Raw genomic sequence first — 26008 nt, 5'->3', positions numbered from 1 at the left:
TAGTTGCCATGCAATTGGAGCATGCGTATACGAGGGGGGAAAAACAGGTTCTTGAAGCGCGATTAGCAATGGGAAATGCCGGATTGGAGATGGGAGAAAGGTCTGTTGTGTTCTAGCCTCTGGCGGGATGCCGAATGTAGCAGTGAGCGAGAGAGCAAAGGAGATGAGAGAGAAGAAGGAGTCGGAGAGAAATCTTGTTTGTTCAATTGTTGTTGTTTGTTGGCAAAGGCTAGCAGCGGGTTTTGGTGCTACTGCGAATGGGAGAGAGGTCCGCCCCCGATGGAGCTGAGTCCGCCTCCGCGACGTCGAGCGAGTCGGTGAGCATTTGCATTAGCGACCAAAGCTCTGATTCGCTTCTTTCCGAAATGACAGATCTGCTGTATGCGCCATTTGCATGTGAGCGAAAGGGTGTTGGTTTCATGACCACGATATACCGTCTTGAGCCTAGATCCAATTCATGCACTGCACTGCCTGCCCTGCCCTGCCCTAAGTTACTGTGCTAATGTAACTGGCCCCCGATCCCAGAGGACGCTATGACCATGCCAAGACGGCTACGCCCACGTCAAAATGCTTATTTCGAGGACCTTATTTTCCGTGCCTTTTCGGGTCCGACCAGATGCAACGTGAGATTCAGGGTCCATCCAAGGATTCTCTTCTCGCTCGTTTTCTCGTGGGCAACAGGTTTTGGTAAATTCCAGGAGCTCGGGTTCTGGGGCGGTGCTCGGTTTCAGTGGTGCTCGTTCCAAAAGTTCCCTTGACAAACGGCTTCTTCCAACGCGGTTAGTCAGGGCCACCCACGTCAGCCAGGCCAGATGCCCTTCTTTTTTTTTCTGTCTGTCTGTCTGTCTGTCTGTCTCCCCTCATCATGCAAGTCCCAGCTCGTGCAGAACAATATGAGCCAAATACCTGCACACACCAAGAAGCTGTGGAGTCGGGGCTGGGTCCCCACGCTGTGATATCACAGACTACCAAAGCTAGACGGGCTAACCTACCTACGGCATTCATTTCCACCCCCGTCTCCCCTTTTTGCGCCCGTCAGCTCTGACCTGGGCACCCCCTGGCTTGTAGTCCCATACCGACACCTACCATCAACCACACGATATTATCGCTGGCGGAGCATGTACACCTCTTGTATAGCCTCACTTACAACTACAATTCACCACGTTTCAGCAGCAAAACTGCGGTATTTTACGAGCGCTTGTTTGTTTTTCTGATGGATACCTCTTATTTCTCAAGAGGCCTCGCGAGAGATGATCACGGGCTGTAGAATTGTCTAGACCTCGCCGTTGGTTCCTGTATTAATACCACTTTCGTAGCTGTGCCTCATACCTGACTTTCTCCCATCTTCTCACACTGATCTGATTCTCTCTCTGCTCCTTTCTCCCAGCCCCCTCAAGCTTCCTCGTGAAGACTATCCGTCAAAATGTCTGATCCTGACATCCGTGGGACCAAGGAGTCTGATCCTGAGGCTCAGATCCAACGCATCACCTTCCAAGACGGTCCTGAGCGCGGCCGTGAAGACCACGATGCACACCGCCTAGGCCGCACGCTCTCCCGCTCCCTATCTCGTCGTCGTTCGCACTCCAGCTCGCGAAGCCGTATCCATCCTACCTCTCCCTACTCAGGCGTCCAGATCGAATACCGCACCTTGTCCATCCAGGTCACCGAGGCGAAACAGGTCGAGCCCACTGAAGATTCCAAGACAGCGGGGGGACAAAAGACAGACGAGGATTACTTCTCAAAACTGCAGTACCATGAACTTCAGACGGAGCAGCTGTGCCAGCAGCTCAATGTCGATGTTGGCGCTGGTCTGTCTGAGAGTTCTGCTGCGACGCGTCTTGAGCGCGATGGAAAGAATACGCTGCCTCATCCCAAGACGAACTACATTAAACGAACGCTCAAGTACATCTTTGGTGGTTTCTGTTCGGTTCTCTGGGTCGGTGCCATCATCTTCTTTCTATGCTGGCAGCCCCTCAGCAATCCTCCCTCGAACCAAAATCTATCCCTCGCCGTCCTCATCCTCATCGTCATCTTCCTCCAGGCTGGTTTCTCCGCCTTCCAGGACTGGTCTACAGCCAAGACCATGAATGCCATTCTCGACCTGTTGCCTTCCTTCGCAATGGTCAAGCGTGATGGCGAGCTCAAGAGTCTTCCTACTGTTGGGCTTGTCGCTGGTGATGTTGTTCATCTCAAGGTCGGCGACAAGGTTCCCGCTGATCTTCGAATCGTTAGCCACTCTGGTGACATTCGTTTTGATCGATCGGTTCTCACTGGCGAGTCTGATGAGATTGAGGGTGCTGTTGACGCAACTGATGCCAACTTCCTGGAGAGTCGCAACATTGCCTTCATGGGTACTACTGTTATGAACGGTAATGGTATTGGCGTTGTCATCCTCACTGGTGGTCGGACAGTCATGGGTCGCATCGCCACTTCAACCTCCGGCGTCAAGGACTCAGCTGCTCTCATCCAGCGCGAGATCACTCGCTTCGTCATGATCATCGTCTGCATGACCATCATCCTTGCCCTTGCTATTCTCCTCACCTGGGTCGGTTGGCTTCGCGTTGATCATAAGGCATACATGAGTGTCCCAGCCATGCTGGTCAACGTCATGGCCTGTGTCGTCGCCTTTATCCCAGAGGGTATGCCCGTCGCTGTCGCCCTTACACTGATGATGGTCGCTCGTCACATGAAGGCAGTCAATGTCTTGCCCAAGGGTCTGTCGACTGTCGAGACACTCGGTTGTGTGAACGTCATCTGCTCCGACAAGACAGGTACTCTTACACAGAACCAGATGTTTGTCAGCTCAGTAGCCTTTGTGGACAAGCAATTTGACTCTTCGGATGAGTTCCAGCACTTGCTTCATGGCAAGGAAGTCAGTGAGCCTGCCACTGCTCTTCAACGCGCTGCCCTCCTCTGCAACGATGCATCCTTTGATCCTACCACCAACCATCTCCCCCTCCACGAGCGTACCATCCAGGGTAACGCCACTGACAGCGCTGTCTTCCGCTTTGCCGCCTATGGCCCCTCTGGTGATAGCTTCCGCAAGACCGTCCCTCGTATCTTTGAAGTCCCCTTCAACTCCAAGAACAAATGGATGCTCACCGTCTTCCAATCCGACGATGAACGAGGTGCCTACCGCGTCATCATCAAGGGTGCTCCCGATATCCTCCTCGCCGGATGCACCAAGTACTGGTCCTCCGAGTCCAACTCCGTCGAGACACTCACCCGTGACGCCCGCATCAAGTTCCAAGAGATCCAAGATGACGCATCGCGTCGCGCCGAGCGCGTCATCGTCCTGTGCGAGAAATTCATCACCCCCCGCGCCGTCGCCGGAACAAACAGTTTCAGCGACGAGATCACCCACTCTGCTATCCAAGACCTAACCGTCGTCGGTATGCTCGGCATCATTGACCCTCACCGCCCTGAGATTCCTGCCACCGTTGAGCAATGCCGCCGCGCTGGTACTCGTTTCTTCATGGTCACTGGTGACTACGCCCTCACAGCCGCTGCCATCGCTCGCAACACTGGTATCTTCTCCTGCCAGCAGGACCCCGACACTATTGACACCCTGTACACTGGAAACCAGATCACTGAGAGTGAGAAGCCCAAGCGTAAGGCCAGAAAGGGCGATCGCGCTGAGATCATCAAGCGCAGCTTGCTTCTTGAAGGTGCCAACCTCAGCCGATTGAGCCAAGAGGACTGGGATGTTGTCTGTGCTTATGAGGAGATTGTCTTTGCGCGAACTACACCTGAGCAGAAGCTCCGTATTGTCACTGAGCTTCGAGAGCGCGATAACGTTGTCGCTGTCACTGGCGATGGTGTTAACGATGCCCCCGCCCTTCGAGCCGCTGATGTTGGTGTCGCTATCGTGACTGGTAGCGACGTCGCCATTGAAGCTTCTGACCTCGTCCTCCTTGATCGCTTCGATTCCATCATCGACGCCATGCGGCTCGGTCGTCTCGTCTTCCAGAATCTCCAGAAGGTCATCTCATATCTCCTACCCGCCGGTAGTTGGTCCGAGATCTGGCCCGTCATTCTCAACGTCTGGTTCGGTGTTCCCCTACCTCTCAGCGCATTCCTCATGATCATCATCTGTGTCTTCACCGATCTATTCCTCAGTCTCTCTCTCATCATGGAAAAGGAAGAGTTCGATCTTCTCTCCCTTCCTCCCCGCAACCACAAGCGCGATCATCTCATCAACAGAAAGATCTACACCCAAGCCTACCTCTTCACCGGTTTCATGGAGACCATCACCGCGCACGCCATGTTCTTCTTTTACATGTGGAAGTACGCCAAGATGCCCGTCTCAGAGCTCTTCTTTCTCTTTGAGGGCTACACTGAGGGATACCGCGGCTACACCGCGGCTGAGCTCACCAAGTTCAACAACACTGGCCAGTGTGTCTACTTTGTCACCCTCGTGTTCCTTCAATGGGGCAACATCCTTGCCGTGCGAAACCGTCGCTTGAGCATTTTCCAAGCTAGCCCTCTGAGCAAGGCTCATCGCAACCCATGGTTGATCCTCAGCATGCTCATCAGTCTGTGCATCGCCATCTTTGTCACCGAAGTACCCGGTATTCAGAACCTCTTCGACACTGAGTCTGTGCCAATTGAATTCTGGCTCATTCCTATTCCTCTCGGACTTGGCATTCTGCTGGTCGATGAGATGAGGAAGTTTATCGTGAGGAAATATCCCAAGTCCATCGTGGCTAGGATTGCATGGTAGAGTCTCGGAGTAGCGATTGCAACAGCGAGTTATTGTTAGTCATACAGAAATAATAAAAATTTTACATTTCCAAGATACGCTTGATCAACGTCACAGAGACGTCGCTTGACCCTGTTTAAACCACCAAGTGTCTAGTGTCTAGTGTCTAGTGTCTCACGGTTGAGTTGCCGTTCCGCTGTTTTGATGACCGTTTCTATTGCCGAACAATTCCCACCGAATTCCCGATTGATCCATGGAGTTTAGACATGATTTCCCTACCGCTCACGCGACTCAAAGGTCCCTGCGCTGGGTATACACTTCTCATTGGCGCTCAGCTGAAGATAGGGCTGTCGAGATGAGCTGTCGCTAACTAGAACCCTACATAGATCGACGCCCGGTTCTTCACGATTCAAGATTCTGGAAAGCGTTGGGCTGAACAGTGGGCAACATGATAAATTCTGCTGGCGTTCTTCCCCACAAGTCCAGTATAATTCTTCCACAGAGTTTCGTCCAATACCGCAAATACGGGATCTCGCAGCCTTGGCAGACCCGCTCCCCTAAAGCTAGGCCCTGTAAAGGTCCGAGAGCGCCCCTGAGCCTAGGCCTAGGGTCGGCAATTAAAATTCCCATCAATGCCGGACAACCGTTCACAATAAATTTATTTTTGACACTGAATACGAGGTTGAGCGATTCCTTGCGCAGACACAGACACAATGTCTGCTATCATCAACAAGATACACACAGCGCCAGCTGCAGCGGCCTTTCTATCGATCGGTCTATTTCAGGGCATCGCTGTGACACTTCTGATGAGGTAAGGCTCCAACTTTTGGCGCTGTTTTCCACTGCTGACCCTAACGTGCAGCGTTGTCCTGTTACAATGGCAGGAATACGCCAGACCGACAGTGATCCAGGTCCCTCGAGGGTACAGCATCCCAACTAATTTTGCCATCTTTATTTTTGGATTCATCTTTCATTTGTTATTCATGTGGGATGCCATCAGGTTAAGGAGTACAGCCCAAGCGGTGCTCGCGTGCGTCATCAACGCCGGCTTTTTACCCCTGGCCATTTTCCAGCGACGGGATATCAAGGAGGCTATCGAGTCATTCAAGACCTCAACAGACAGTAATGGCGACCATTTGGTCAATACTGACATGGATATCTGGGCCGTTATTGGCAAGATTCTGCTCATCATTCCTATCATTATCGCCGTTTGCACCTTGGTTCTGCCTATCAGCGCTTGGTATCTCAAGCAATACTTCTCATGGCAGTCGTATCGCAATGTTGGCGCAGATGCAAAGATGAGAAAGATTCGAATTACCCACCAAGTAAGTTCACCGACATAGCCATCTCTGGGATGGGACGTAGCTAACCTGATTGTGAAGATCTTTGTCATGCTCGCCAAAATGGACATTTACTTCGTCGTCTGCTTCGTCCTTATTTTCTGCTTCCCCGTACTTGGAGGAATCCGTAATGGAGGCACTCAATTCATTGTCAACATTGCCCTTCTCGGTGTTGCAGTCGCCGTCATCTCCGCATCCATCATGTTCAGCAAGTCAGAGAATCGCATCGGAATGTGTTTCTCCATAGCCATGTATCTTGCAATGCTTGGCTACTTGCTTTACCTGGAGATAGCTGCACAACTGGACCCCAGGAAGAGAACCGGAGGTTCAATCGACTCTTTCACCGCCTTCGGTAGCATGAGTATCGTGTCCATCTTCATGACGACAATATTCGCCATATTATGCCTGAGAAACTTCTTTGGAGGGTTGAAAGAGCATCTGGGGAAACACGAAGAAGCTTGGGATCCTCATGGAAGTGCAAAGGATTTTGAGCTTGGTAACGACGTCAACTTTGAGTATAAGAGCGTACCGGCGGTCCGAGATCTGGATAGCTGATAGTTTCTAACTATTACGATTGATAAGATGGAACAGATAAATAGAGAGACGAGGGAGCATAGAATAGAGGCTACTCAACCTAAGTATTGTTGACGAAAGCTTTGCAAGGTCGAATGCTTCAAGCAGTAATTACATCAGGAGCACGATACATTACACTTATATCAGTTATAGGCTCTATAAACACTAATAGATAATCGAATATGATAGACGGGCCTTTCATATATCAGCTAGTATGATGCCCGGTGAAATGAAAGGCAAAGATGGAAGAGCTATCTTTATTCTTGAGGAGCATAAAAGTTTGTCGAGATTCTAAAAATATCCCAAGAGATCACCGTAAGCGAGGTCCATGAAACACTCTAGCACGTCTCAAGTTAGTCTCCATCCAGTCGCCTTCCTCACTTTGGAACATAAATGCGAAATGTGGATGATGCCTCGGGATTAACATCCTCAAAGGCTGTTATAACCGCCGACCGTCCTTCATAGCGCCATGGTTATTTAATTCCAATCAGTGTAGTTGCCTGGGCTTGGGAGTAAGCAGACTCAGAAAATCAGACAATTAAGTTTACTTGAAAATAGGTTGAGATATATTAACTACGTACAACTTCTCCCCAGCAAATACCACCCCAAAATGATCCATCTCCGTCTGTTATCCAATCAAGGCGTACTAACAGCCATCATATTTGAGGCCCGTGCGGTTCTCCTTTCCCAAAGTCCCTCTACAGCTCGTATAGCTAGATCAGACGAACCAGAATTGGAAATGATAGTCAAGGCAGGCCAGATGGACGCGGAAGTGATTTTGGAGCACGGTCTTAAAGTTGAACTGAATATCGCTCAGCGTTTAGATTTATTGTGAGTAATAAAAGCCATATAAGGACTTCCTTCTTAATATCTGATTGCGTAGCATGTAGACTTAATTTGATATCTATAATCATACATTCAATATGAGTCTCCCAGAGACTTGAAAATATTGTAACCTGGCCAATTTATCGCTTCGAGAGTCGGCCTTTCAGAAACTTGACCCTCGTGAAAGCTTGCGCTTGACCACTGTGCCCAAGAAGCCTCGGTACACGAACGAGTGGCCAGATGTGTCACCCGGAGACTATTGTCGTACGCCTAGTAGGTGTAGCACAAGGGACCGTTAGTGGTATCCATGACATCTCCAACAGTAAGGTCCTCGTCAATACCGCCCATCACTAAGATATCTTTCAGGCTGACTTCGTGCTGCTCAGTCTGGTTGATGTTCTTGTAAAGTCCATTATACTCAGTGAGTCTAGTGGAGTTCTCCTTCTGCCACAACCACCAGAGACGATCGATCTGCGCGTGGTGCAAGAAGAAAAGAGGTTCTGTCATATATCAGTTGCCGAACTAAGAGCATATGGGAGTCACTGACCATTGGGAGAAGTGGTGGGGTTCATCTCTCCTCCGAGACAAGCGTGGATGCTACCATGAGGTCCTCCCTCAAGAGTCTGTGCGTAGTGACTCCAGTTGCCAGAGGCTTGAACTTCTTCAACTCCTTCAGGACCAAAGACCTTGGCCATGGTTGCGAAAGCATCAGGCTCGTCAACTTCAGGCAAGTTACGATGCAGACAATGGCCCCCATCGGTAAGCTCCCTGGGCTCAGTCTCCAAGTACTCAGGTCGTAGCTTTGCAAACGGACCATCGCTTACACACTTTAGAGTACTTCCTGAGGCACTGATTTCGGTCTTTTCAGCGTCTCCGTTGCCACCGAAGCCGTTCTTTGATGCCATCACTGGGGAGAGACGGAGTCCTTCCGTGTCTTTGGTCCAGTCCCAGTAGCTAGCAGTTCACGGTCAGAGGTTGCTTGGCGATTGGCTTGTATAGTACTCACGTATATGGTCCTTCATAGCCGCAGTCACGAAGAGCTCGCTCGTGGACTACACCAAAATATCGGTGCCAAGGGAGGAAAGGAGAGCCACCATGGACTGCATTTTATCAGTAACAGCTTAGACTTGATACTGCGGATAAAACTTACTCCATGAGTTGAGTTGGAAATGAAGGTGAGGGAAGTCATCGTACAAGCTGGAATTGAGACCCATGCGAGAGGGCTTAGTCTTGAGGCACAGAACAGCATCGATATAGCCCTGTTGATCAGAAGCATCCAGTTCCCGCCACTCAATTCTCTTTGCGGAATTCGAGCAAGTCTTGTCAGATTTGGCGGGAGCAGCGATAGCTGGGGTAATTGCGCCGGTGAGGGCAAGAATAGACGTGAGCTTCATTCCGGACCGGGGTGACAACGCCTGCAAAGCTTTAGTGTGTAACAAGAGAATACCAAGGACTAGGGATGATATTCTCTCTAGCGTAGAGACATGGGAAATGCTCCTTTTTATGTGTTCTTCAGATCGTCTACTCTCTTTATCCTTTACGAGATTCAGGCTCATTGGCCCCATAGTGAAGTATTAGCAAGGCGCTCAGTCGCGCTCACGGACCCCAGGGGTATGCTTGGCACAAAAGCCATATGAGGTGATCTTTATGCTAAAATTATGCTCTAAAAGTCTGTAAATGCTGCCCTGCCAACCGGTTATTTACTACTATAAAAGTTAACTTAACTAATTTCTTTAAATATCTATAACTTTAATAAAAGATATTATAAAAGAATGGAATTTTATCTATTATATATATAGGCTACTAAAGAAACTATAAATTTATAGATATTATAAAAGCTCTTATTATTTAGGTTATAAAAAGCAGGAAGTTATATTAAAATATTATAATTAAGGCTAGATATTTATTAGCTGCAATCTTTAATATCTTTTAATATTAAAAAACTTATTAAACTTTAGATAAAAAGAGTTATTTTAAGTATTTTAGGAAACTTATAGTTTAGCAGATTTAATATATATTAATTATATTTAAATATAACTATAGGATTATATATAAATTATTAATTAATTATTTAGGTAATAAAATTTTATAAATAATAATATATTAAGTTATTAGATACTATTATAGTTATAAATAGAGGGCTATATAGTAAATATTACTATTTAGGGAAACTGCTTTTTAATAGCTTTTTTAGTATTAAGCTTAAAGGGAAAATATTAAAAAATTACTAAAAATATATTATTTTAAAGTTTATAGATAGATATTACTTAAGAATTTTTTACCTAACTTTTAGTACTTTTAAATTATTTTTAGTAATAAATTATTAGTTTAATTATAATTTAATTATAAATAAGGTTAGGTATTTTAAAAGCCTTATAAGAAGTTTATAAAGGAATTAGTTAATATAATAGTTTATAGAAAGTTATAATTATTTATTATAGTTTAAGGAGTAATTTAAAGAGGCAATAAATCTAATATTATTATTATAATTTACAATTAAACTGTATAAAAAAAAGGATATACTTCTATAAGTTATATATAGGCTTTAAAGGAAGGTTTATTTCCTATTTAGATCGGTTTTTACTATTTTTAATAAAATAATACTTATATATATATATTAAAAGCTATAATAAACTAGCTATTAAAAAATAGCATTTCCTAGATTAACTGGCCTACTTACAGTCCTAATTTTAACCTAATTAAGTATATTTAGAAATAATTAAAGTTAAATATCTATAAGATATTTCCTTAATTAAACCTCCTAAAAAATAATAAGGTTAATAGAGTAAAGTTAATTAAATATATTAAGTTAATATAAGCAGTAATTATATTATAGTAAATTAACTATTTAATTAATTTACTTTCCTGCTAACTTAATGCCTATATTTATACCTGGGGATAGTATATAAAATATTAAATAGAAAAATTAGGGCTTTAAAATGATATACTTTTTATTATTATTAGATTTAAATTAAATTAAATATATATAAGTGAAGATATTTCTATTAAATGGAATAAGTTACTATAGGGTGGGGTGTTTATAGACTTTTAGAGTATAATTTTAACTTACCGCTAAAACTAATTCCACTATACAGGAGGGGTACATTACGGGTCTGAATCTAATTCTGGTTATGCTTCTTGGAATTAGAAAAAAAAAACCGATTTAGCTCCTAAGGTTAAAAGCGCAAAGGCCAATCGTATAATAGCTTGAACAAGTTCTAGGTTTTAAGTTTATACCATGAGCTTCTATTGCCCAGCGATAACTCGGGCATAGATAATAAATGGTTGAAATTTGTATTTCCAAATAATAATCTGTAAGATAGAAGTGTAAGAAGAGAAGAGCCTCGGCCCTGAGAAGTTGAATACCACTTTTGCCCCAGTAAAACGGGTCTCTCTACCGGCGATACTAGAAACATAGATGTTTCGGCAAGAATTCTACTTCCGAGCACCCTTGATACCAGCTAGACGACACTCAGTATTCTTCCGAGAGTTGACAAAATCGGGGTTCGACAGCGTCAATTCCAGACCACCAGAGATAATATTATCAACTGCTTCGACACCTTGCATGAAACTGTGACAAGCTGTTAGTTCCTTGATCCTGCAATGCTGGGATAATGAGTTGCTCACCTATGATCCTGATTGCCAACCTCATACTTCCAGGCTCCAAAGCGACCACGAGACAGAATATCCTTATCATATAAATAAGGCAAGGCCTCGGACAGAGCAGCGTCGCGTTCAAGAGTGGGGGTTGGATACCCGTGATCGAAGCGGCGAACATACGTGCTGACAATTTCATCCTCGGGTCTGAGTAGATCGGTGTTGATCAGACCCTTAATACTCTCCTCGAGCAGAGTTGCCTGGTTCACAGGCTTGTAGGAGGACTCGGAAACTTCAAGCATGATTGACCAGTATGGACCAGAAGCAGGTTCTGACGAAGCAGGCTTGTCGCCATTGGCGAGCTGTTTGGTAGCAAGCTTTACGTCTTCGCTGGGTTGGTTGTAGGGCGAGTAGTTGGAGAAGATGGTAGCTCGGTAGAACGGGGCATTGTCTTCCAGGAAATAGAGCTATCACTCAATAAGCATCAAGATATCGAGGCTCTTTGTGATCACCTACCCAGCATTTATCACCGATACGCTCGGGCCGCTTTCCACGGAGTCCAACGCCAATCACGTTGGTGGAGGAGTAGTAAAGTGGCTTCAGTGACTTTTGAAGTTTTTCATCACCAATAGTCTCTGCGAGCTGATCGACAGCCATGGTAGAGATGAGCGCCCCGTATTTGACTGTGGTTCCTGTCATCTTGTCAGCAGAAATATTAGTACGAGGAGACAAGCTGCTTACCATCTTTCAGAAAGACCGTCTTAGCATCAGCGTCAACTTTTGTAACTGCTCCATGGTCTCCAAAACGAGTCTTGCTTTGATCAAGAGTATCAGCAACAGCAGTCCAGATCCCTCCAGTACCACCACGGGCAGGGAAGCGGAATGTTGCATTCGGACCCCATCCGCCAGCTGCCTTACCCAGAATTGCGTTGGTGGTCACGAGCTTAACGTTAGGGGCCGCGACACGTTCCCCAACCCAAGTAGAGTTCATCTATACAAGTTAACCAAGATCTGGCACGAGCTATGGAAAAACAGTACCTTGGTTGTAGGAACAGCCCAGACCTTAAAGTTATAAGGACGCATAAAAATCTCATTCAACCTCTCGCCGACATTGCGAATATTCCACTCATCAAAGTTGGCGGGTTTGTCTGATGGTGAACGTGCGCGGGCTTGAATGACTGCTTCAATGAGATCGCTAAGACAACGAGCCTGCTCTTCCTTGGGAAGGACGGCGATGTTGTTCTGGAAAGGGTATGGGACCCAAAGACCCTGATAGCGGACATATGAGATACGTTGATGCTCGTACCAATCATCAGGTTTGGGAAGAGCCTCATTGATGACATCGTCGAAGTACTTGTAGTGGGAGAAGATGACATGCCCGCCAACGTCGAAGAGCTGGATGGGTAAGATTCAAGATGTTAGGTTCCAGATGGGGTAGACTTACAAAGCCCTCGGGGGTTGTGTCGGTTGACGCAAGACCACCAGGTGTCTCGTTGGAGTCAACAATGAGCCACTCGACACTGTTCTGCAAGAACGATCAGTATAAAGTGGCACTTGGTACAAATGAAGTTTCTACCAGGTGCTGAAGACGCTTGGCTGCTCCAAGACCAGTTGGTCCGGCTCCGATGACGAGCACGTCGACGTCGCTATAAACATGTCATATTAGATGATGAATCTCCTCATCTCTGGTTCAGAGGCCGACTTACATTTCCTTGGCTGCCATCGTAATTCGTTACATGGAGGGAATTTTTCAAAGAGAAATTTATGTTTCCATTTGTTGAGGAACTAGTTGTTTTATACCCCGAGACAATCTAAACCAGTATTAAAGAAAGAAGACGGGCCATCATATTTCAAGTCTCACATTGTGCTCAGTCTGTTGATGTCTTTCATCACCTCAAGATAAGAACAAATTGCGACATGCGACACCATTGGTGCATCGGTTATGCGAATCGGGTAGATCTGCTCCTAATTTTAGCTCTGTTGTCTTAGTAAACATGAATCCTTTAATTTGGCGGAGTGGCTGAGCCCATGTCCTCATTTAACATTCCCTGCTTGAAACAGAAACGCGTAAGTCAGCACCCGATAGGAAGCAGAGGGACAGGACTGACCTGAATTTAATCTTAACTTCTTTATTCCTGCTACTTGAGCTTCCTATTGTAGTTGATAATATCTCTCATAGGTGCATCAATGGCGGAAAATGGGTTCCTGGACTGGAGGATTGCCATCCGTCAAAGTGAGAACCATAGGATAAAGGCATAACTTAGAAAAGACAGCATGTAAACGATGCATCCTACCATCGAAATTTGGTATAGGACTATCGACTATGGGCATAGTCGTCTAAGATTAATATAGAATAAGATCGGAGCGAAACACGGCAAACCTCTAATCGTGACCTAGAAGAGCTCAGAATGAACTGCATTTGGATTGATGCCTTTAAAAATTATATCTGAAACTAAATAACGATGCTACTTTTCATGAATGTCACAATTTCGTCGGCAGTTCAAAGACCGTAGCTCTCTTAGCTGGAAGTTCGTAGAAAGCTCTAGGGCCGTGGTTTTGCCCTGTGCCGCCTGTGAGAAGAAATTCAGAGAAATGGAAATCCCAATACTGCGCGGAATATTTAAGGAAAGGATATCGAATCTTCTGTAAGTCGCAGTCCGCAACGACCTGTGGACCTCCACCTAAGGGCTCTGCTGGTATGCTATAAAGCAGATATGCTAGACAACAGGATGCACACGATCGTTGCGCTAGGGACTGCTCCTTGACGAAGTTTGACACCGATTCTTGAGACTGGTCTTGAAAAGATCGATCGGTCAAGTACTCAAGAACCGAAAAGTGAACGAATCTAGCTTTCCTGTCTGAATCAAGCTCAATGAGCGCCCCGGACATTTGTGACAGGGCCTTCTCAAAATTTGGGATTGTGTCGTATTTATCCACGGCACTTGATAGTGGTGTTGTGATCGCGACATCTAACTCATTGACATGCAGAAGTCGGGGAGCATATAAGACGAATTAAAACGCCCTAGTGATGTTGAACCGCGCCGCTTGCCAGGTTCTTTTCTCGATTGACCGTAGTATCTCCTGGTAGGATGCATCAAGTCCCTGGAGTCGATTGAGATCCTTAAGGGCTTACCGACGTTGCCTTATGGAGAGTTTGGGTGATAGGAGGTACTCTACCAGAAGCTGAGCCCATAAGAACATGCCGTTGGCTCTACTGGCAAGTAGTGTGACGATCTGATCTCTGTTATCCTCCGAAGATATCACTCCATCTCGAGCTAGCGGTTGGATCTTGGGCCGCAAGAATGTCTCAAGTGACTCAAAGTTCATTGTCGAGGTGAGATCAAGGTGTTCAAGCATGGAGCTCAAATCTTGGGGGATGGCCAGGGTAGGACGACTGAAGAGTGCGACAAAAACAGAGTTTGAATACTGGGATATCTCTTTGAGATAGTCGAAGAGATCTTCGTGATCTTGGTACTCATCAGCCCAGTCGATTGCCATGAAAAGCCTCGAAACTCGAGATGAGAGTAGGTAAAGAGCCGATACGATCTCGCTAGTAGATGCAGTCACTTGCCCCGATTTGTTTTGATCCCATAGTAGAGTTATGATGTCCACAATTGCATCATCCTTTCGGAAGATATGCAAGAGCTGGGTCAGTATAGCCCTAAGTGCAGCCATCGCTGTAGAGTTAGTTTGTCGCTGCCGATCGAAGAAGAAACAAACGACTGCCACTGAGTCGTGTGGTGAAGAGCTCGTATAGCAGGCTTGGATATGCTCAATAAGAGTGGCACATAGTGTGGTTTTCCCGTACCTAGGTTTGCCTTACGACGGTATTAGATTTGAAAAAGCTGAGCATACAGCTGGTCGACCTACCTTGAACTGATAAAGCAGAAAGTGTCCGTTCAGGAGTGACTTGCGATAACCAGCGTGATACTTTGTGGTGTTTTAAAAACCACCCGGTCGTCCTTTCTGACCGCCTGTGCTGGGAGTTCTCAAATGCGTATGCCCATGTTGGGGGATCAATCCAAGAATTGTGACTTATAAGAAGAGAATCTAAAAGGATTAAGCCAACAGTTCAGCGCCAGGTCTCTGTTAGTGACCAGCCAATATCTAGATCTTTTAGATCCCTGGTGTATGGTGTTTTAGCTCCCCAGTCACCGTCAACTCTTTTGAGCAACTCTTCAACAGGATCTCCTGTCTCAAACTGTTGAATATTTGCTGTGACTGACAATTCAAGTTCGAATATCTCTCTATGATCCTTCCATCTCTGTATCTGATCATCGTATCGGATGTCGAGAGGCCTCCAGATCCTGGAGTATGCGAAAGAGCTGTGAAGCATCAGAAGCCCTGCGAGTACGCTTGGCTTAATATCGTCGGATTTTAAAATTATGGGTTATAGAGACATACTCGAGCGTTTCCTAGTGAACAACTTGCACATTTCGAAGCAGAATTGAATGAGATCGGCTTGTATGTATGCTAAAGTTTTGAAGATACGTGTACAGCATTCATGGCCATTTGCAGTGAGCCGCGAACGGAGTTTTGATACGTATTCCTCGTACGCAGGCAATACCACGTTCATGCTTTCGAACATATCGCACACCCTTTCCAAGAACTTTGCGTGATTAGAGCCTAACTGAATAACATGGACAGTTAGTGGATGCCCGTGAAGATCCAGCAAGTTATCCAAGACTCACAATAAAGACTAATCGTAGAGATCCCCATGCAAGGGCTGCAAACTCAGGGTGAGAAGATACGAACAGACCGGCGATATCGAAAAATGGCGATAAGCGATTTGCAATGCTGTTGATTCCTTTGCAGCATTTGGTAAGTGTTGAGGAATACACAGGGTGAGATTTTGCATCCTCCTTAATAGTTGTCAGCATTGACTTTGCACCGGAAAATTCCTTGAAGAGTGCTTTGTCCTTCTCGGTAAGTGAATTTCGAAACTCATGGTACGCCTCTCGGAAAATCTCGTGAGGCACCCTCCTAACGGGGCCTTTTTTATCCGTCATTGGAATGTTAGACTAGAAGAGGACTTAGTACTGAATGCCTGTTGTTTTCTTGAAAGTGTCTATATCACGGTTGATAGCGATGCAAAGACGTTGATGAAGAAAGGTCCAGAGGCTGGTTTGATCGCGCAAGTGCATACGATGAGAAAGCCTGATTGTGCTGCGCCACCCATAATCAGCCTCGGTGTATGTGATGGCTCACGGGCAAGATGGTTGGTCGCTGATGTGATGGATAGATCATAACTTGTGAGTCTGCATGGGGGTTGAAAATGGCCAAGCCACAACACCATTCAGCCAGTAAGATGTGTCAAAATTCACCCAGATGCGCAGAACTCATACGCGCTAAACCATTCTGCTTATATCTCAGATGCCATTCCACAGGACAAATTTTCGCATCCTTATCCTTCATTTCACATAAAAGCCCATGAGAAATGCTGGACTGACTCCATTCACTTCCTAACTAGCTTGCAACTCGAGCTATATAAAACTTCACCCAGCGCCATATTTGCAGCTCATTAAGCATAAACAACGGCGCTAGGTCTTCATTTACGGCTCGAACATTATCCAGAAAGTTCGTATATTCAGCAACGCTCCCCCTCGCCCCCTTGCAGCTTGTGCATAGTGACCATTTTATAGAACTCAGACAAACCTTAGGTGATGCTATCAAGCAACGCCCAAGTCTAACAGCTGCCGGCATTTCCAAGCCAGCACCTGGTGAACCCCAATGGGACTTTTCGCTCCATATAACTACTGGCATACTGATTTGGATCAATACATTAACTCCGAGGCACTTTTCGAAGACGTCCCACCTTTGGTAGGTTAACGAATCTTTTACAACTTCAACTTCACAGCCCAAAATTTTGTTTGCAAGTTGAGGACTTTGCCATTACGAGCTCAATGGAAGTGATCGGTACTGTCTTGGGCCTTCTCCCGTTGGCATGTGAGCTCATGAAATCCGCTCAACATCTTCGTGTTCGACTGGAAGCTGAGCACAAGAATTATCTTCGCTCATTGAGAGAACTCAATCATGCTCTCCGCATTGCCCGTACACAGATCTCCAAGGAGAACAGAATGATTTCCTGTGACGTGGGGAAAGCCGTCGATCTCGCCAATGAGACATCGTCCAAAGAGTCGCTCAGTTTTTGCCTTGATCAAGCTATAATTTCGTTGGAAGAAGCAGCATCTTTAAAAACTTTTCGACAAAGCCTCGAGTCCGAGCCGGCTAACACTGACACCGAGAAATGGGATAGGATTTGGAGGAAGCTTTTTCCTGCAACTTCGGTGAATAGATTCGACCTCACTAAAATAGTCGACCCTCCATTTTACGATTTCGGAGACTCTCCCCGGTCCATCTTTGACGAAGCGGAGCCTATCAAGTCCGGAGGATGGTCGGAAGTATCTCGAGTCAAAATCCACCTGGATCGTATGCATGGCTATGGAGATGGAGAGGGCGGAAAAGCTACGTTCGCTGTAAAGAAGATATACAGTGGAACTTATCAGCAGTACGCACGCGAGCGAGACGCTTTGCGAAGACTGAGTCTTGCACAAAGCCCGCATCCTCACATTGTCCCCCTTCTCGCTTCCTACCGAGTGGAAAACAAGTACCACCTGGTCTTTCCGTCGGCTGATTGCGATCTCGCCATGTTTTGGCGAAACCAGCCCAGACCATCCATCGACAAATGCACCCTTGAGTGGTTTGGTGGTCAAATGAGAGGACTTGCAGATGCTCTATATACTATCCATGGGGGAAACGACCAAGAGAGAAAATTGTCTGGGGTTCATGGTGATATTAAGCCAGAGAACATCTTGTGCTTCGGCTCCAATGACAGTGAAAGATGGCCAGTGTTCGCGATTACGGACTTTGGATCTTCATACTTCCTGACACCCGAAGAGAAAGATATTCCCAAGGGCCTCAAACACACGCCAGCCTATCGCGCCCCAGAGATCGACACCACAACTTTGGGCGGTATTACACAGGCCTACGATGTCTGGAGTCTTGGCTGTATCTTTGCAGAAGCCATCGCTTGGTTCTATAATGGCAAAGCCGGAATTAAGAAGCTGATTCTAGCTCGGATCGACGAAGAAGACAACAGCCCCAATCGAGATGCCTTCTTCCAGTTGCAATACGATAAGCGGAATGGCCTCACGGCAAAGCTCAAGCCTGGGGTGCATAGAGTATGACTTCTATGCACTATCCATCTTCGAATATGATCTAACACTGTTGATAGCTACTCATATCCCTTCGTGAGAACTCTCGGTCGTCCTTCTTCATTGATGATATGCTCTATATAGTCCTCGAAGGGATGCTAAAAGTCAACATGAGCGAGAGAATGTCAGCTCGAGAGGTCCTAGACGCCTTGACACAAATGTGCAACAAGTTGGAAAGTGATCCAGCTTATTCTGAGCCTCGTGGCACTATTGATGTGGATGTGGAAATGGTAGGATTGCCATTTTCTTTGACGTAGAAGATTGTGTGAAGTCAACTCTACTCACACATAAATAGGCCTTTTCTTATATAACTACTCCGTTTCATGCGACAAGGAGTAATTCGCTAACGACTTCGCGATCTCAGGTCCACACTCAGAATGTCAGTCAACGAAGGCTCGATAACACGGTCGATGCGAATTATTATACCAACACCACGACCCAAAGTCTCAGTGACGCGGCGGCTGTGAAGGCCCAGGATGGATGGACGTAAACAAAGTCAAGTACGCCTACTAACTTTACCTAAACCTGCCTAAACCTACCTCAAATTACGTCGGTTTGATCAAACCTATCTCCGTTTAGGAAGCTTTACCTAAGCTTTGAAAAGATAAGCTAATTCAGAGTAGGGAACACCTCTTCCGCTGCCATCTCCAGAAGAAGCACAAAGGCAAACATACCTGCCGACGATGTGACACCAGCTTCGAAACAGACGAGCTCCTTCTGGATCATCAGCATCAAGAGACCCCATGTCCCAAGAGGAAATCAGAAGCGGTGTATGGCATGCTGAGTAGAGAGCAAGCCGCTCGACTACGTTCCCTCAAAAGGAAGTCATCGAAAGAGAGTGAGGAGGACCGATGGTTCGATATCTACCGGATCGTATTTCCAAACTTCAATCGAATGCTGGAGAATATCTCACCATGTAAGCGTTCAGTGTTGGCCCTTTAGCATGTTCATGCTAACCAGAAGATCAAGATCACGAATCCAACAACACCTCCCTCAGTACCATAAACTCAACAACCTCGAACGGAATATCCCAGTACAAAGACTATCTGCGCAATCGTGATGCTGAGGAGTATGCCGCGAAATTAGCCGAAAATGGCATCATCATCACTCTCGATGCAGCTTCCAAGCTTCTTGAGCTGCAAGTCAAGGAACTTGGGACCTTTGACGAGACGATGCGAGGACCTGTTCGAGCCTACGAGATTCCGATCGATGCAGGTCATGAGAAGACCGGAGGCAATGCCCCCTCCGATCTCAGTAGTTCATCTAACCTCATGGGCCAACTCCACCTTCTAGAAAGATTTGGGGATGACTAGGAGCATTGATGATAGTCAAAGTTTATAGTGTCCTAACGGGACATTAGGGGTTCAGAGGCCAGAGATCCCGGTTTTCTTGAGTAAATAGAGGAAGCTATGAGATCTAGGGTTGTGTTAGTTGTTAGTTTGAGATTTATCCTAGCTCCAGTCTGTCATTAAATAGCCATTTTCCACTCATTTATATAGCAATTTGAACTTTTTTGGTTTGACTTGGTTTGAATAGAATTGGCCTAAAGCCATTAAAGCCTTCGCACTTTTATCATAAAGCTTAGAGAAGTTTTCGGTAGGCTTGTGTTTAGCCTGGTCTAAGTGGCTAATGTCCTCAAGGTCTCGCCGTCTAAGGCATTTTACTCTATGTGTGAATGTTTACCTAAGTCAATTATAAATTGGGACTTACATTGACGTCGCGATGTCAACCTTTGAGATCACCAAGGCACTATCTCTGGAGTGGTTATAAAGGAGCTTGCGTTATGCGTGATCTCTCCGCCGTCTTCATAGTTGCCAATGATTGAAAATAAACAATTTATTGCTTGCTAACTCATACTAAGGCATGCGTAATGCAACATGCTGCGGGGAACTAGTCCACGTTTTACTTCCCCAATCATTCAGCGAGCTGCAATCCACGGACAGAAAACCGAGCTCGAATAGTAGCACCAGATCCAACATCAAACTCCTCCTCACGGTTCATACCATCAGCACCCGTGACACTATCAAATGGAATATCGACGGATCCCTGCTCGCTCGTACCATTCTGTAAGCTAAGTTTGAAGCTGTGCGGGTTAGAAAGCTGCTCAGCGGTGATAGGGAATCGGAACGCCGTATCGAAAGATGGGTTGAAGATATCGGTTCCAGGGCTGTAGCTCTTGGCGGGAGTGACGAATTCCTTGTCACCCCAGGTCACCTTGACGCTGGGCTTGAGCTCGTCGCGTTGGCCGTTTAGACCATTAACGCTGGCGATCAGGACGGTGGCAAGGCCGCAGATCTCGCCCTCATTTTGGCTGCTGGCAGAGATACTGTTGGACTCGCCGACAAAGTTGAAGAACTTGCCGTGAATAGTCACCTTGGTCTCAAGGGGCTGGCCCTTGTGAGACAGGGTGAGAGTTTGACTACCGCCGTTCAAGAGAAGTTGCTTGACAGTTGTCGTAGCAATACCAATATCGTCATCGCCACCAAGATCCTCGTCGTTCACATCGATAGTGATGCGCTGCTCGTAGTCTGTGACCAGGAAATCGTGAGTCTCGTTCCACTGAGGGTCGTGTTTATTCTTAATAGTCGAAGTTCGCCACTCTCCCTCAGCACCGACGTTGACATCACAGTAACAGTCAGGAATATCCTTGACAAGCTTCTGAAGAAGTCTCTTGGCGCCGCTCTTCTTCTCGCCCGTAATCTCAGTCGCATTATCGACAGTGAGGCGGAGCACACCGTGGTGGGGCTGGAAAGTCTTGAAATAATCGTTGGAGGAGTCGAGCTTGACGAGAAAGCGGTTGGGAAGGACGGCCATGGAAGAAATGATGTTGAGAATGACCTTGCGGACGGTCTTGTCGATCAAGGAGAAGTCAGCGATGTTGGCGGCGTCAGTGAAGTCGAGGGACAGCTCTGGGGGGTTAATGAAAGCCACCTGAGCAGCTCCGATCTGTGGATCATGTCAGTGCCGAATATTCTATCGAGTTTGGTGGTTCATACCAGTGGAATAACGTTTGTCAAAGGACAAAGCAAAATGGAGAGTCGTCCCTTCATCTTCACATGTTCGATACCCTGCAACACCAGTAATCAGCAACACGCAATATTGAGGCCAGCCAAAGCGGAGCTTACAATCTTGGGCACCATCGACGCGTCAAGCTCGAAATCGCACTTGCCATCCCAATCCAAGTCCATATCAAGTTTGATGCCCTCGAGTTCGGTCTTGTGCACGTCAACATTAGAGAATCTGATGGGTGTAGGTCCAAAGTCCAGCTTGACGAAGCGGAGGTTCGCTAGAGGACCTGGCAGCATCTGGTCAAGCATGGGTTCGACGACATCTTTGATGATCTTGCCGCCTGCGACGTTGATGTTTGGCCACAGCTGGGCGATGATGTCGTTGAGGAATCCTAAAAGCTGTGAGCGGGATATTTCGAGACGTCATGAGGAGTGGAGGGGATTAGGTACCGGCAGACTCCGCGCCTCCAGAGGCAGTAAGAGTATCTTTGAGAGAAGCCATGTTATCCATCTTGGCGGGTGAAATGAGAGAGAAAGGAAGGAAAAGTTCAAAAGGATAAGAGCGAGATGTCGTATAAACAATGATGACGATGCAGCTGAAGGTGAAGCTCTGCGGGGTTTGGGAAGTGAATGGCCCGACAGTTTGAGGTCCAGTCCAACTCTGATGCAGGACCTAAAGCTCTAGACCACGCCCTGACGTCATTTGTGCTTCGCTGTCAGGTCTGACAGGGGTGGATATCCTGTTCACTTGCCCCTAGACCAGCTGAATCAGCGTCATGAATTACAGATGAAACGATTCTATCGACGATTCTTGATCAGATTAAGCATTCTGCCAAGCTTTTGATCCGTTATTTGAGCTGCAACCTTATTTTTGGGTGACTCTGGGCGAGGTTCTAAAAATATCAGGTGCGGGCTGGGCGACAGGGATTAATTGTGCCGCATCATCCGATTGTCACTGTAAAATCTACCTAATCTGGAGCATCGACAGAATCAACTGGAAACAGGAAGATGCTATAACGACATGCTGATCACATGACCCTGTATAGAATACCTAGTTCAAGTGATCAATATTTATGCGATTCAATAAAATATTGTATGGTTCTAGAGTCTTCATTAAAACCAAGATTCAGCAAGAATCTCATTTGGTGAAGCTCGTAGCGATGGCTCGAATCTCATCAGACGAGCAATCAGCTCTGCCGCTCGCTTGACATCGTTTTTCGTAGACTCTGGCTTCTTATCGGTATCGAAATAAACCTCCTCCAACCAACTGTGAAGTTTCAAACCATCATCCGGTTGTGTTGGCGTTCCTTGCATTGCTTGCCATTTGGCTTGCCATCTTGACGGCAATTCATCATCGATGAGCTCAATCATTTGCTCAACGAGAATTGGGGGAGTCAACATTATGACATCAAAGGGTGGCTGGCCAGTAATGAGTTCAAATATCTGCGCTCGTTAGTTAAGTAATGACTGAGCTTACAAAATACACTTACCAAACAGCCAGTGCTCCAAAGGTCAACACGATGATCGAGCTTGTCTCCGAAAACAATTTCTGGAGCGCGCACTGGTAATGGAGTATTTAACGTGCTTGGTATATCGTCACTAAGAAATGCTTCACCGAAATCAATAAGTTTGATCGATGGCTTGGCGAGTATGCGCTGAACCTCCCGGTGTCCAAAGGATGCAGGTCGGACGATTCGAGCTGGCAGATTCTTTGGCAGAGGCGCGTCATCAGGCCCCAGAACCAACCCTTCGTCGGGCTCACCCAGCTTGGCCATAAAGTCTTTCTCGCTAAGTGAATGTAAGTCTGGTATTGTTAAAGCCAGATTTCTCGTATGGATATCTATGTAGAAATTCAGCGACATCAGAAACAAGCATATAAGATATTGGCATCTTACCGCCATGGCCAATGTCACTAGCAGAGAGTAAATCAAGCGCTTGAAGTATCTGCTTGGAGAACAATCTCGCGGCATTTGAAGGAAACCTGGAATCCTTGAGATGTCTTTCAACGACATCTTCAACGCTGGGACCGACAAATTCAAGGGCCAAGCAATCGTGTGAACCGTTGGGGCCAACAATGGTAAAGTGGTCTAACATTTTGTTCACATAATGCCATCCAGGGTGATTGTTAGGCTGAGAGGACAGAGCTTGCAATACTTTAAGCTCCCTGCTCTCTTTTGCCTCAGATGTTGTCACCTTGAGGGCAACATAAAGGTCATCTCTTGTTCAAGTTAGTGTTTGCAGGGCAATCATAGCTAACAGACATACTTCTGATCCTTTGCAGCCCATGTAGTAGAGTAGCTACCCCAGCCTAGCTTATGGAGAACTTTATATCGTTCACCTTCTAAGACATCGCCTAGCGTCAGGGGATGGTAGCCACCAGCTTCATAGCGATGCAGCGGTTCTGCATCAACGCTGCATCTATATTTTTGTGCTAGCATCTGGGACTGGTGTCGACGAAATCTATAGAATGTATAGAGGGAACGAAAACTGATTGACCGCGCCACAGGCCTCTGGGAAAACGGCATCAGAGAACTTGACTTTATCATGGCGTTTGCGAGCCGTGGTTTGCAGCTTTAAACATGAAAAAGGATTAGGCGCTCATGTTCACAATCGTGGAGTCTTGGGGCACGTGACGCTAGTTGGCGGTCGATGAACTCGGCTTCGTTGTAATCCTCTTCACCAAGCTTATAACTAGAATTGAGATGTTGGGTCTCGCTGGAACAACGGGTTCTTTTCTCGTAACAAGAAATTTTGCGCCGTGCCCTATGCAGTGCAGGTCTTGGCCTTGCGCTGGCGCCTACAGTCAACGAAGTAAGAGGCCAGCACAGTGATGGCACTTGACGAACCACCCCTCACACGAAAACAGAAACCGTCTCACACAAGCCATTCGGATCCAACGCCGCATGTGACAGTACTGTTGTCAACCGATAGTCAAGCTGGGAGGAACAGATTTCAGGCTGTCCATATCTACCATGATGAAGAAGGAAACTACAGAGGACATGTCTTATATAAGGAGCGAGTAAACAATTCCACTGCTGATTAAGCCGACCTGTTATGGGGAAGTTACTCGCAGCCGTAGAAATGCAAGGAATTCAATGCAGCTTACCTCTCATGCTCGGGGAGCTCGCCTGCGCTGTCGTCACTATATCGAGTACCTGGAATGAGTTCCGAGGGACTTGTTCTGGGCTTGTAAAGCATTTCATGCCCTAGTATGATGGATTATTAGAGCATATCGATAAAGACTGTATTGATAAGTTATGTTGCTATTTAGGTAGCTTAGCCGAAGTGCATATTTGCCGAGTCTCCGGTTTAGGCTCTCACTGAAGAACTCATAATTTCAGCTGTTGAACAGCTCGACGACTGGTCTTTGGAATCCGTTGATTAGGAAGGGATTGATTAAATGAGCTAAACATCTAAGCCGTCAACCATGCATCACTAACTACCCCTTTCGTTGCGCTCGACTTCTACTCTCCTTTAGACGACTTGGGCTCACATTCAGCCTCCAATCTAAGTCCAGCAGTAATCATGCTTTCCCATAGCTCCGACCTGACATCCATTCTTGCAGTACTTCTTGAATTTGATAGTTCCATTGGGGCCGCACGAGAAGAGGGCATCATTGATCTGATTCTTCTTGAAACACGTAGCTTTGGTCGCGCGGGTAAGCTCGTCAGAGATGGTGGTGTAGTATTTGCCTATGAGAGAGACCTGTTAGAGATACCCTAGCTTGATAGATCGGAAGCAGAGAAACTCACCAATATCGAGGAGGAAGTGGCCGCAGTGGTCAAGCTTAGGGGTGCAGTTTCGCGCCTCTCCAAAACCAGCCATGGCAGCGACGAGAGCGAATGGGACAAAGCTAATCTTCATGTTTGAGAGGGTATATTGGTACAATGATGTGTGAAGTTGAAAGACGTTTAGTTGGCGATGTTCCGGGTTTTATAAGCTTAAAACAGAATCAGCTGCCAGCGAGAGGCTTCACCACCTTTTCAGCCTTGTGAGATCTAGACCCCTAAGCTAGCGACTCTAGATCCTATTATCTGTGTACTATGGCTTGTTGAGTCTTATTATTATTCAGCCGCAGGCGCCACTCCGTGACGGTGCGGATATGAGCTGGATTAGCCCACCGAATCGAGACGGAACAAGTAACCTTTGACATTGGCAAAATGGGACAAGAAAGAATTATTTTTAAGACTAAAGTCTTTCTGGCTATTATTCTCTACTTAGGTCAGCTAATAGGTTAACTTTGACTTTTGGAATAAGCATTCTGTGATAATTCCGACCAATCTCTTGACTGGAATAAAGAGCTTGAAGCGTTAGAGGTAATTAGCGTAAGCCACTTCGCTTATTTTTACTTCACCAGGGAACATGACTATATTTATTGCTCAGGTACGGATTACTAGGGTGATACCTGTCGAGCGGACTCAAGGCCTTTGTGGAAGTTGTGGTGTTGAAATCCAATACTTCAGCCCCGGGACCGGCAGACATAAACCAACTCATAAGAGCTTGGGTGGAGAAAAAAAAGCAGACAATCCCCAGTACCATTGATCACTGGCTTTTGACATACCATACAGCCGGGCCGATCAGATTATATCTTCCGTTGAGATATGAGTTGAGATTAGTCCAGTAACTTACCCTAATAAGCCGTTCCCTGGTCATGATCCCTGTATGTTGTTGGGGTTTGCCTGCTCGTTCGGACCCCGCGGGCATCCCAGACGTGGCCAACTGCCCTGCACGTTCCGCTTGCGGACAGTA

General features: G+C 46.5%; 9 protein-coding genes; 3 read left to right on the top strand and 6 right to left on the bottom strand.

Annotated features, from left to right (window-relative positions):
• Positions 1–1423: 1423 nt before the first annotated feature.
• FFUJ_09993 (related to PMR1-Ca++-transporting P-type ATPase located in Golgi) lies at positions 1424–4723 on the top strand (the record flags this gene model as incomplete). Its single annotated transcript, XM_023568043.1, has 1 exon — positions 1424–4723. One exon carries the CDS (start codon positions 1424–1426, stop codon positions 4721–4723), a length of 3300 nt encoding a protein of 1099 aa, XP_023435399.1.
• Positions 4724–5415: 692 nt separating this feature from the next.
• Positions 5416–6597, top strand: FFUJ_09994 (uncharacterized protein; the record flags this gene model as incomplete). XM_023568042.1 has 3 exons in its annotated part: positions 5416–5513; positions 5565–6027; positions 6085–6597. The coding sequence occupies 3 exons, from the start codon at positions 5416–5418 to the stop codon at positions 6595–6597; spliced, it is 1074 nt and encodes a 357-aa protein (XP_023435398.1).
• A 1113-nt stretch (positions 6598–7710) lies between these two features.
• Positions 7711–8834, bottom strand: FFUJ_09995 (related to monophenol monooxygenase (tyrosinase); the record flags this gene model as incomplete). XM_023568040.1 has 4 exons in its annotated part: positions 7711–7940; positions 7988–8394; positions 8447–8540; positions 8591–8834. The coding sequence occupies 4 exons, from the start codon at positions 8832–8834 to the stop codon at positions 7711–7713; spliced, it is 975 nt and encodes a 324-aa protein (XP_023435397.1).
• A 2041-nt stretch (positions 8835–10875) lies between these two features.
• Positions 10876–12760, bottom strand: FFUJ_09996 (related to UDP-galactopyranose mutase; the record flags this gene model as incomplete). XM_023568039.1 has 8 exons in its annotated part: positions 10876–11011; positions 11068–11504; positions 11554–11729; positions 11779–12028; positions 12076–12432; positions 12482–12562; positions 12614–12683; positions 12744–12760. The coding sequence occupies 8 exons, from the start codon at positions 12758–12760 to the stop codon at positions 10876–10878; spliced, it is 1524 nt and encodes a 507-aa protein (XP_023436174.1).
• Positions 12761–13518: 758 nt separating this feature from the next.
• Positions 13519–16046, bottom strand: FFUJ_09997 (uncharacterized protein; the record flags this gene model as incomplete). XM_023568038.1 has 5 exons in its annotated part: positions 13519–13978; positions 14171–14714; positions 14908–15087; positions 15442–15667; positions 15729–16046. 5 exons carry the CDS (start codon positions 16044–16046, stop codon positions 13519–13521), a joined length of 1728 nt encoding a protein of 575 aa, XP_023435396.1.
• Positions 16047–16940: 894 nt separating this feature from the next.
• Positions 16941–19564, top strand: FFUJ_09998 (uncharacterized protein; the record flags this gene model as incomplete). XM_023568037.1 has 5 exons in its annotated part: positions 16941–18218; positions 18272–18481; positions 18616–18737; positions 18875–19167; positions 19221–19564. The coding sequence occupies 5 exons, from the start codon at positions 16941–16943 to the stop codon at positions 19562–19564; spliced, it is 2247 nt and encodes a 748-aa protein (XP_023435395.1).
• Positions 19565–20165: 601 nt separating this feature from the next.
• On the bottom strand, positions 20166–21770 carry FFUJ_09999 (uncharacterized protein; the record flags this gene model as incomplete). XM_023568036.1 has 4 exons in its annotated part: positions 20166–21197; positions 21248–21319; positions 21377–21651; positions 21710–21770. 4 exons carry the CDS (start codon positions 21768–21770, stop codon positions 20166–20168), a joined length of 1440 nt encoding a protein of 479 aa, XP_023435394.1.
• A 602-nt stretch (positions 21771–22372) lies between these two features.
• On the bottom strand, positions 22373–23697 carry FFUJ_10000 (related to dis1-suppressing protein kinase dsk1; the record flags this gene model as incomplete). XM_023568035.1 has 4 exons in its annotated part: positions 22373–22702; positions 22750–23099; positions 23155–23477; positions 23525–23697. 4 exons carry the CDS (start codon positions 23695–23697, stop codon positions 22373–22375), a joined length of 1176 nt encoding a protein of 391 aa, XP_023435393.1.
• Positions 23698–24766: 1069 nt separating this feature from the next.
• FFUJ_10001 (uncharacterized protein) lies at positions 24767–25123 on the bottom strand (the record flags this gene model as incomplete). XM_023568034.1 has 2 exons in its annotated part: positions 24767–24951; positions 25012–25123. 2 exons carry the CDS (start codon positions 25121–25123, stop codon positions 24767–24769), a joined length of 297 nt encoding a protein of 98 aa, XP_023435392.1.
• Between the last annotated feature and the right edge of the window lie 885 nt (positions 25124–26008).

This window comes from Fusarium fujikuroi, chromosome FFUJ_chr09 (genome assembly GCF_900079805.1).
Source record: "Fusarium fujikuroi IMI 58289 draft genome, chromosome FFUJ_chr09".
Lineage (NCBI taxonomy): Eukaryota > Fungi > Ascomycota > Sordariomycetes > Hypocreales > Nectriaceae > Fusarium > Fusarium fujikuroi.
The sequence above is the reverse complement of the archived record's forward strand: the minus strand, read 5'-3'. Positions and strand labels throughout refer to the sequence as shown.